Source organism: Lolium perenne, chromosome 3 (assembly GCF_019359855.2).
Source record: "Lolium perenne isolate Kyuss_39 chromosome 3, Kyuss_2.0, whole genome shotgun sequence".
Lineage (NCBI taxonomy): Eukaryota > Viridiplantae > Streptophyta > Magnoliopsida > Poales > Poaceae > Lolium > Lolium perenne.
Window position 1 is genome coordinate 98088135 of NC_067246.2, and position 11262 is coordinate 98099396.

An 11262-nucleotide genomic window follows, 5' to 3' on the forward strand; every position below is an offset into this window, starting at 1 on the left:
AAAATCAAATTTAAAAATATTTAGATTTTAAAATTTTCATATTAAAAAACTTAGTAGTTTTTAAAAATATCTTTAAAATAAAGTTTTCAAAGAAAAAGAGGAAAAACAACAACAACAGAAAAATATAAAAAAAACGAATGAGAAAACGGGGCCGGCCCAGCACCCCCGCTTGGGGTGTACCGGACTGCATGTTTCTCTCGAGGCTTATGGGCCATGTTTGCCTGGGCCTCAAACCAAGGTGAACTTGTGTGGGCTTCATGTGGACATCGGCTCATTCCTACCAGGGCCTAGCCGGTCCATGATCTTCTCCAGCAGCAACAACTCAACTCCGCACCATTTTCTCCTGTCCCTCTCCGGCCGGAGATCCACACCACACCGCCCCGCCCTCCGCCGGCAGCCTACGCGATGCAGTTCTTCAGCGGATCCTCGCTGACGTCGGTCGCGCCGGATTCCAGCCCTGCACCGGCGGCGCCGCCGGGGACAGGCACGGGCGCCAACGCCCAGCTGATCTACATCTTCAACCGCAACGGCGTCTGCCTGCTGTACCGCGAGTGGCACCGCCCGCTACGCACGCTCGCCCGCAACCAGGACCAGAAGCTCATGTTCGGTCTCCTCTTCTCCCTCCGCTCCTTCACCGCCAAGATCGACCCTACCTCGTACGTGTTTCTTTACCTCTTCTCTTCCGTTTCTGCTCTAGAGGGTGGAGGTTGCCTAGGACAATGATTTAGAGATGATCGTGGTCACATGATGTCATTGAGTTCTCCAGATTAGACTTCATTTACTCATAGACTGGATTTTTCTTGAAACGAAGATCCAGTGAGTTTGTTGGTACTAGTACATGCTAATCCACGACTTTCACACTATGACTAATTTGACAAAATAAAATGATGTACTAGGACTTTGCCCTACATATTAGGAGGATGAACTAGAGTGAAGGGTAAAGTTATAAGGTAGACAGACCTGAAGAACTTCTGTTCATGTCGCCATGATATTAGAATTTATATTTTACACGCAATGGACTGGACTTTTCTTGAAATGAAGATCCAGTGAGTTTATTGACTAATTGATCCGGCAAGAGCTATTCACATTATGCCTAATTTGATAAAAGAAAAATTACTAGGACATCGCATTACAAACTAAGAGGAACCAGGTAAAGTGAGGACTGAAGGTAAAGGCCTAAGGGAGACAGAGACCTAAAGAACTTCTGTTCATGTCGCCATAATATTAGAAGCTATTCTACCGATGGTACACGCAAGGGAATTTTGACATAAAAATTAGCAAAAGGGAACATTTGATCTTCCTCCCTAGCACTTTCTGTTTTTTCACATACATGCAGCGAATGTAATGAGCGCCAGAATTATTCAAAATTTTGTCACTTGCTTGTTTGTATAGTACATGCCTACCGAAGTTGATGGTAGGTATGGTCTAAAATATTGGTCAAAGTATGAGTGTCAAAATGTGTGAGATTAAATGTGTAAACCTTTTAGAATTCTAGCCACTGCAATAATTGTATAGAACCTACAAAACTTTATTCCCAAACACTGTTCCTCTACCGTCTCTTTCCCAAATAACAGTATAACCTAGAAATTGCAATTGTCAATGGATTTTTTTGGTACATCTAAGATCCTAGAGTCACAGTTAGCTCATGAAACTCTTGCATATGCAGAACAGAAAATGGGAATCTTGGGGCGCCACTACTGCCAGGTCAGGGATGCTCATTTCATAGCTTCAAAACGAACACTTATAAATTGAACTACATGGAGAGCCCATCTGGTATAAAGGTTAGTTGATGTGCTATTTATTTTCTTACCCTGCTGTCTTCCATTCTCAAATTTATTATGCTTTTATTTTGGCTGGTGAAATAACTTGGTTAGCTTCTGTTAAATGAAGGTTATTTTCTGGATAACCAAACATCCTATCTATGGAAACTCTTAAGATTTGACCAAATATCCTATCTATTAAAACTCTTAAGATTTGACCAAACATCCTATCTACGAAAACTCTAAGATTTGACCAAACATCCTATCTATGAAAATTAAGATTGGGTCGAGTAACTCCAAACTAATGCAATCCAGCAATTCTGTCACTTCAGTCAACACCATGTAGTGTGAGCCGTAATAGTAGAAGTATCAAGGCAACCTTGTTTCATGCAGACCTGTTCCACTATACATATATGCCTTAATAATGATTGTCACCGTCCACCTTTAGCGTTGTAGTTCTTGTGCCATGTAATTATCATCTGTTCAAAACTATTTCCACTCACTGACAATGCCACTTTATATAGCTTATTCTACTTACCCATCCAAGAACTGGTGATCAACGAGATGCACTGAAGCATATCTACAGCTTATATGTGGAGTATGTTGTAAAGAATCCTCTGTATGCTCCTGGCAGCCCAATCAAGTAAGTTCTGCTTCTCATTGGAAAAAATGTCAGTTGCATGATTAGGTAAAAGCAATTGTTAATACAAGTAGGCTTGAAAGGATGGGATCATTTTCATATTTTGTTCAACTATTTATATGAGGCATCCTTTTTATTTCAAACTGAATAATTGGTATATAATTTTATCAACTAAGAGGGGGAAAAGTCAAGGAATTATGATTAACATAGTAACAATTAAGATCTCATGCCTACCATACCAAGAATCCTATATGTATGCAGAATTTATTTCGTATACGAGAACAAATCAAGGAAGAAGACCTATGATTTTTCATTCAGCCATAAGTGCTATATCAGTTGATTTGCTTGAGAAGTAATCAAGAACTCATGTTTATAATCACTATCAAAACGTGGCCATTCAAGCTATTCATATATTTCTCTCCTAATATAGTTATTTCAATAAGCTCTGGTGCTAGTTTTAATTAGAGTCAACCAAACGAAGATGGTATTTTGGCTCATGGGACAAGATGCTCCCATTACGGAAAAGACATTTAGAAATGTTCAAAAAATATTCAATTTTTATTCTTCACAATGTACATGTGCTTGTCTTTTACATGTCCTCAAACATTTTGTGAATAAATTTTTTTATAGTGTCATAGGCAAAAAAAAAAAAGAAAAAGTCTCATGAAAAATCATTGTGTAGCACTGAAAATTGTTTTTTTAGACAGGTCGCAAAAATATGTCTTTGTTCCATGAAACTTTATATGCGCACCAAGAATATTTAGATGTATACCCGAGATTTTTTTCAGAATTTTTTGATATTTTGAATATGTTTTCTCACAATGGGAGTATCTAGTCCTTATGAGCCAAAGTGGATTTCCACACCCGAACTACATATTCTGTTGTTGCATGGTGATATATTGATATCCATACGCAGCAACTTTCAGTTTCGCTAGCTACTTGGTTCAGTTCTGTAGTTTCATGAGCATACTTTTATTCGCAGGTGTGAACTTTTCAATAAACATCTCGATCAGTATGTGAAAACATTGATTTAATCCCATCCAGGTAACATTCTATTATTAGTACTTGCATGTGATGTTTGTGTGGAAGCTTGATAAATCAATAACTGGTTCTGCACAATGTTATACATAATTAATTGTATGGGTGGTCGACAATCTGTATGTAATTACTTAGCTTAATTCTCCTATTTCATTTTAATATAAAATCTCATCTATCTTCCTTGAGCCATATGTCATGGTAGATATTGCTAATTGACACGAAATATATTCTAGTATTTGCATGAAACAAGTTATCTGTTAAATTAAAAGTGTGACTTATTCACTACAACATATATAAGGTCAAACCTGCATTGCATGTGTGCAATGACTAATCTTGATCTAAAGAATGAGCATTAGATGGTAACTTCACAGCAACGATTAATGCTTCATAGCTCTACATTCCCCTCAGGATGTATGAATAATTGAGCTCAGTTTAAAATGGTGAACTAATGCCAAATGTAAATACTAGTTTTCCTTTTTGTTCGTAAGCAGTCAACTGCATGTTATATTTTTCTCATGTCGTCGAGCTTTTGAAGATCAGAAATGTTTTCAGCATCGTATGAGCATGCAGAACCCTTTGTTCTGTTGGACTGCTGGCGAAGAATGTTCGCCATTGTGTTTCAGTGTTCGGTTGATGCTGTTGAACTCTTCTAGGATTGATACTGCAAATACAGGCCTAGATGTATATTGTCACATAGTTTCCTTACAAGCACTGCAATGTTTCGTTGCAGGTTTCGCTAGCGGGAACAGCATATCATGCTTTTGTGGAAAATTCTGCACCATATGGCAGTGGTGTCTCTCTGTGACTTTATTTGATAATTCTGTTGTTGTGCAAGTGTTGCTTCCAGGATGATACAAGACTTCTCCGTGCAAAAATGGTCCTGTTCTCACTGTTTGCACCCTGTATTAGATGGTCTTCTTGTGTATTGGTTACTATGTATTCTGACCACACTCGTGTAAATTTAATTGCTTCGTTATGAAGGATTATCTCAAAATGGAATTTGACTTGTCGTTTCATTTGTTCTGTGTCTTGTCTGATGATTCGTCCATGTTTTATCTTGTTTCTGATCATATATTTTCGTCACTGGTTTATCAGTATACTCACCACAGAACATTGAGTAACAGTAAAATGGAACTACCATGACCTCTCCACAGCGATTTAACGTCCATGGCCGTTCAATCGAACGATCTAATGGTGTGAAATCTGTTTGCCGCACCGAACTAGCATTCTTACCGATCCGTTCTCGTTAAAAGAAGCCATTTTCGCTCTAAAGGCCCATTTTCGTTTTAGGGCTTCTACTCTCAGCATTGTGTTAGGCCGCACCAGGTTACTTGGGCCCCTAAACGGTTAACGGACCTACGTGTTTGGGCCTGAAACAAATTAAGTCACGTACGGGTGGTAGAAAAAAAACAATATATCTTCATCGTTCTCGCTCGTATGGCTGCACAGCTAATCCTCCTCCGGCGCCAATCCTCCTCCGCTGCGCACTGCGCTGCCATTAGACCCCGCCTGCGCCGCCGACTCCCACTACCGTCTGAACAGCGATGGTAGGTTAGGATTTAGGAACTCCCCGTCTTGGCGTTTTTTAGTTCTATTTCAGCATGATTTTGAGACTAGCGTTGACCAATTTCGATTCTTCTCCGGCTAAGGCACCGGCCAAATTGGCATTCCCTGCAGGCCGTTGACTGGGCTCTCTCCAAACATGCCTACGATTCGCACAGCCATTCTAAGACCAGGCCCATCATCTTAATCGGAGGAACGATTGTCCTTCTACACGAGTTAACTGTATCTACCGGCGCCCTAATGATGGATTCATGGTGGTAATTTCTACCCATTCAATCCGTCCTGTGATTATGACGATTAATCGAGCGTTACTGTCAGTTCTCCCTTCTCTTGATATAAATATGTGACAGCACCGTGTCTTTGCTGAGAGGGGATATTCCGCAACTAGTTGCGCCCGCACCCCATTTTTGTTCTGACATTTCCAAGTTTCCAAAAAATGCAAACTAAAATTCTAGACATACATTCTATTGTATCTTGTCCATCTGTGAAATTTCATCCAAAAATATGTCAAAATGTGGCCTACACAAAAAGAACAAATGATGTGTAAATAGTACGTGACACTATTTACGTACGTCTTCTCTTTTTTACACAGGTCACATTTTGACATATTTTTGGTTGAAACTTCACAGATGCACAAGACACAACACAATGTATGTCTAGAATTTTAGTTTACATTTTTTGGAAACTGAGAAGTGTCACAACCAAAAATGGGGTGCGGGCGCAACTAGTTGCAAATGAGAGTTTCTCGTCTTTGCTCAAAACTTCCATCTCACATTGGAGGCTGTGGGTGTGAGGGTGTTCCAGGCAGTCGTGTAGGTGTGCGCAGGGAGGTAGTCAAATCCCGAGCAAGGCATACCCACGTTCGAGCATGGCGGCGGCGGGGAGGACCACGGTGTGGCTGCAGTGCCGCCATGACTTCCATCCCGGTAAGGAGTTATGTAACACCAATCTTCCATGGATTTGATTCTGAATTTCGATCCCCACCCACTATATTTCGTACTTTCAGTAGCAGCCAAGTTTTTTGCCTAGGTAGTCGGCTTCATGCTTTGGTGCAGATTCGACATGTGTTTCTTTTTCGTTCTCACCTATCAGACGACCAACTATGAGAATGTTATTATGGTTCCCAATGTTTCATGGACAATTCAACGGTATCTTTTGTATGGCTACTGTCAAAAATCCAGTTATCTTATAAGCTTATTGAGCTCCTGGCATGTCATTAATGATCGATGAATTATTGTATTCTTCAGCGACAAATTGTACCAAAGGAATGAGGCATCAAAAATATTTATGTTCCCTGTTGAATGGATCTTTTCTCAAGGCTGTATATGTTTATATAACTACAGTCTTCTTCTATCCCCTTATTGTCAACGTTTTTGCCAAGCAAGTTGCTGAAATATTTATACATTGTTTCTAAAATCGATATGTATACAGCCTGTGTGATATCGTTACTTGTGCAGAATGCTGCTTACCGCTTGAATTTTTTGAATTGTTAATTCATTAAATTCTTACATGGAGGTGCTTGTTCTCATGGATATGAGCTATTGATCTATCACTACGGCGGAGATATTCGATGAAGATTGGTCCAAGAAGAGTTGTTTCCTGTTCTCTACATAAGGTTATTTTCAATCCCTAATGTTGCATTCAGATTAGTACTAATTTTCTGATGTGATCTGGCCTTTTGTTATATGGTTTTCTGTTTCAGGGGCTAAGAGAGTTTGTTTGCTTATATCATTGGCACTGCTACTGATTGCCTGCTGCAGAATGATTCCCCTAAGACTTTGTCAGCAACCACTTATCACTTGGTTACTAGGAGTTTATCAGAAAATGCTAACTGTTAATACATTCTGTGCAGATAATTCATTTCATTTGCAAGCACAATGTTCTCCATCTGAACAAACCTGGAGCTAGGTTTGTAAATAATGGTCTGCCTTAGATACCCAGAAGTTGTGTTGCCAGTTTAATGATTCTTCACATGAAGCAGCTATCCAAATCATATCCACAGTTTTACCTCATTTTGCCAATTATAACTTGGAATATGCTTATTTTCTGGCCGAACTAAGTCCAGTTGGCTGGATTTAACCAAAATTTTAGTGGCTGCACCTTTTAGCTCTGCTATAATACTTGTGTGCATATGAAGAAGATGTAAGGTATCAAGTTAATTATTGGCTCTATGTTTAGTTCAAGTACAAATTTAAGGGCTGAAGCTCTTGTTACTTATAAGGAAGTGTGGGCTATGCTGGGAATAAGAGGCTTTTGATTTTCTTTTTATCATTTCCATCCAGGAATCAATCAACTCTGAAAATACGTATATAATTTGATATAAAATATGGAGAACTTTCAGTTAAGCAGTCCATTCTTGTTTCGTTACACACCCTCTACCTCACATAGTTATGTCTTCCCATCTTTGTATCATGTTATGTTGGGACAATCGCTCATCTTTTTCTGTCTCATGCTGTTCCTTTTCTTGATTAATCATAATTCACGTTGAACCCTTTTTCTGAAAAATGTGTGTGCTCTTGAAGAAATTATGATATTATAACATCGGAGGGAATTCCCCCAACGATGCATCTGAAGGATTTCTATTTTCATTACCATAATAATAGGACATGCAATCAAATAAATCAGCAACCCACCATAATAGAAGACATGGAGAAGCTCAAGAAACTCGGTAAAATAATTTTGAACTGATATCTCCATTTACTACCTCTCATGAAGCACTACAGAAACACATGGCAGCCAATCAGTTCTATTATATCCATATATTTTGCAACACATTACCAAGTAAAATATACAACACCTACATATAATCATGGACGGTGGACTGCCTCCTGTCCAACTTGCAGTATGCAAGTGGAGAAGCAGCCCTGTCCGCTCGAGACGGGGAAGGTGAGCACTGGCCTCAGAGGGCCTCTCACATGCAGCCTGCACTACAACAATGACATATGCCATCAGAGTATATTACAGTAAGTAATCTTGTGTGGTTACAATGTTTAAGTATGATCTGAACGAAACACGGAACTGCATTAAACAAGTCGATGTCACAAATATTCAGTGGCATATAATCAATTAAAGAAAGGACCATAGCAATTTTACCATGAAGCAAATCGATCTCCCTCTACAGGATATTAATCACTTCCAAATTAAAGAGCAATGGTTGCCTGACTGTGGTTGGCATGTATTTTCACTTTTAAGAAATTGCAAGATCTTATTTTAAAAAAATCCACTCGTGAAACATTGTTGTCAGAAGGAAGACGACTTCACTACGATTTATAACAGATGTTTCAATTACCATATGAAACAAGTGAGCTGGACTGGAATACTGAACTAAAAGTGTAATTGTTAGGATTAAATTTATCATTCTTATGAAGTTGGTTATAACATTGTTTTTATCTAATGGATACCACATCTGGTTGGTTTCATCGGAACAAAAGGTATTGCAAATTGTTGTACACCGTTGCATAGAGTTATGTGAGTTCAGTACTCTGCTTGAGCTCTGTAAGAAATATCTCTTAATATCTGATGTAGTCATATTGATAGGTTAAGTTTATCTATGGAATTCACTGAAATCTTAAAGATGGCAGTATGAGAGCTGGACCTCATTTAGCATCCTATCACTCCAAGTTTGACTCCAGTTCTGAACGTATAATCATCTGTTTCAGCATAATTAAACTCTCCGCTTGTACACATTTGTTCATCCCTGAATATGCCGAAGTAGTAGACAATGAAACTTGATGGAAAAACTGCAAGACTAAAGGATATTGTAGTTAAAGCTCACTAGGCCATGGAAAATAACTAACATCAATTTTGACAACCGAAACTCTACAAAAATTTAAATTTACAGAAGCTAACCGCATAGTATCTGAATGAAACGAAATGGTAAAAAAATGATATAACATTTATGATGAAAAACTAAATCTGAAGTAACAGTAAACCCTAAACTTAATGCTCCGAATGTCTCCCAACCAGCCCTAGATTTTGATCGGCCAAATATGATACAAAGAAAGATAGAGGATGAGTGGTAGAAGGAGCGTACCAGAAAGTAAGATACAAACAGCAGGTTGAGAGACCTGTCTCGCGCTCAAGTGCTGCCGCCGCATTGATGCCGGCTTCAGCCCATCAAGGAGCTCAGGGAGCCCTTTAACCCACCCTCTCCCTAACCTCCACCGGCGACCGCTGATGCACGAATGGTGACTTCAACATCCTCCATGTCAACCAGATGCAACACCAGTCGCCTGCACTTGAGTCGGAGACCATGCGGGATGCAAGAAGTGGGAGGGAAGAACGAGATGGTAGAAGGTATAACATGGCGGTGGTGCATCTCTGTTAGGGATATCCCGTCGAGCTTGAGATCATGGGTGCAACGACGAGGCGCGGCGGGCAAAAAAGAGCATGCCCTCATCCTTGTCGAGGTGGGGCTGATGTAGTGGAGGAAAGATGGCGACTGCAGCGACGGTTTGATTGATCAAAAATTCCTCATCGGGGCGCTGGAGAAACCACCGCCGTTTGCGGGTGGGCGGGTACAAGGTCGCGAATGAGGAGTGGGGCAAGAGCCGCACGACGAAGGACGAACGGGAGGAAACGGAACAAGTTCGTTCTTTCTAGGTAGCACAGATAGAGATATATCTGATAGCAACAACAACGGGGGTTAACCAACCATAACGTTAAGCGGAATATTATTTGAAATTTGGAACGTCCATGTCTTTTACCCATATATTTATGACAATTCCATTTATTTATATTAAGAAGGACGGGCGCAGCAACGCGCGCTATTATGGTCTAGTTATGTCCTATGACTGAGATGCATCTAACTGGTTCGAAGAGAATAAGGAACACATCACCACAGAAAACTACTCCTTATTCTTTGACACGAGGATGTTGATAGTAACTTGTGCTACCTAAACTTCAGTGCGACATGATGGACACAGAAACTCACAAAGATTCATCGCTGGTCGTGCAAGGTTCACATATTTTTCTTCCTTCGAGCACAATGCTTACTTTGTCATTTTGTGAACGAATGGAGTTTGCTTGGAATGTACATTACTGCTCTTACTTCTTTTTAAAACGGGTAGTACCATACTGCCGCTACTTCCATGGGTCGTGAGAACAAAACGTGGACGCTGCATCTCCCTCATCGTTTTTCTTTTATCATGGACGCCGTTCTACGCACACTGTCTTGTCTAAGGCAGTTTGCAGGACTTGTTAATTCGTTCCAAGAGATACCCAAATCTTCAGAATGTTTTAACTTTTAACAAACAGGTACAATGCACGCATGTACATAGTTGCCTGCTCCATTAGACCATTACCAGTGCTATCAGCTACCTCGTGCCCTGCAATGCCGTAACTTCTCTTCTCGCATAGTATGCCTCTGTCCAGGTGCACTGGTATTACCTCGCTTTCTTGTACATGTTCAGTATTACAACTCACGGAGTACAACACAGTTGTCGCGGGAGATGTCCTATTTTAAAATTACAGAACATTCACAAGTTTCACTTATGTAAATAGTTGCACGAATCCAACTGACCTACAGTAACTTTTCTTGCTTCTTTTGGCTCCGTCCGAGCTACATCCATGGCATCCTGAACAGCGGACAGAACATGTTTCTTACAGAGATCAGATCTTTGCAGTGCAGCAGCAGCCAGCAGCTTACGACAACTGCACGAAATGGATAGCTTGTACATGACTGAAGAGATGGATCCTTGCTGCACATCTACAGGATTGTGTACGTGCGTTGGGATAAACTTCCTATTCCTATGTAAAACATCGATCTAGGCTGGTAATTAGGCAAGGATAGACCTTTCCCCTCGTGACAAAATATGCACTGATTTTTTCAACACTGATTGAACCATGGAAGCGACGTACCACACTAGCTCCCGATTCTGCTTGGCCTCTCATTGTTGCGTGATGTGTCACTTGTGTGTAGTGTAGAGTGGGCTGAGCTGACCCAAGATTCTCCATCTATCGATGCATGTGCAGTCACTGCCGAAACTTCGTACGTCACTGTTGGCTCCGTAGCTACAACACCACCCAACATGTACCACGCTCCCCGCGTCCTGCTCCTGCCTACTTTACACGGACTATATCCACTTGAACTTGAAGGCTCTTTTCACTCGGTGACACGGAGAGCTTGAGCGTACTACCCCTGAATCTCACCGGAGTTAAATCTAGTCTAATTACTGGTTTGCAGTAGTAACATGCATGTCACCCATTGAAAAAGATAATGTGTTAACAATAGTGAGAGACGATTGGACTAACATACATAAT

General features: G+C 40.4%; 1 protein-coding gene and 1 long non-coding RNA gene across 4 annotated transcripts; both read left to right on the forward strand.

Moving 5' to 3' along the window:
* The first annotated feature begins 301 nt into the window (after nt 1–301).
* LOC127341967 (uncharacterized) lies at nt 302–4454 on the forward strand. The gene is made up of 5 exons (XM_051367908.1): nt 302–656; nt 1667–1781; nt 2285–2403; nt 3383–3444; nt 4169–4454. Exons 1-4 carry the CDS (start codon nt 406–408, stop codon nt 3432–3434), a joined length of 537 nt encoding a protein of 178 aa, XP_051223868.1. The 5' UTR covers nt 302–405; the 3' UTR covers nt 3435–3444; nt 4169–4454.
* Nucleotides 4455–4886: 432 nt separating this feature from the next.
* On the forward strand, nt 4887–7269 carry LOC127341968 (uncharacterized). 3 transcript variants are annotated; one of them, XR_007876067.1, is made up of 4 exons: nt 4887–4985; nt 5088–5258; nt 5806–6616; nt 6704–7269. It is a non-coding gene; the product is annotated as an uncharacterized lncRNA (long non-coding RNA). The 3 variants fall into 3 exon arrangements; XR_007876066.1 differs by having other exon boundaries at nt 5806–7269; XR_007876068.2 differs by having other exon boundaries at nt 5116–5258; nt 5806–7269.
* The last annotated feature ends 3993 nt before the right edge of the window (nt 7270–11262 follow it).

Excerpts from the sequence above, each read along its gene's own strand:
- LOC127341967 (XM_051367908.1), top strand. The coding sequence starts at position 406 with ATGCAGTTCTTCAGCGGATCCTCGCTGACGTCGGTCGCGCCGGATTCC. Across the intron at positions 657-1,666 it reads GCCAAGATCGACCCTACCTC|AACAGAAAATGGGAATCTTG; the intron begins GTACGTGTTTCT and ends TTGCATATGCAG. Across the intron at positions 1,782-2,284 it reads AGAGCCCATCTGGTATAAAG|CTTATTCTACTTACCCATCC; the intron begins GTTAGTTGATGT and ends CACTTTATATAG.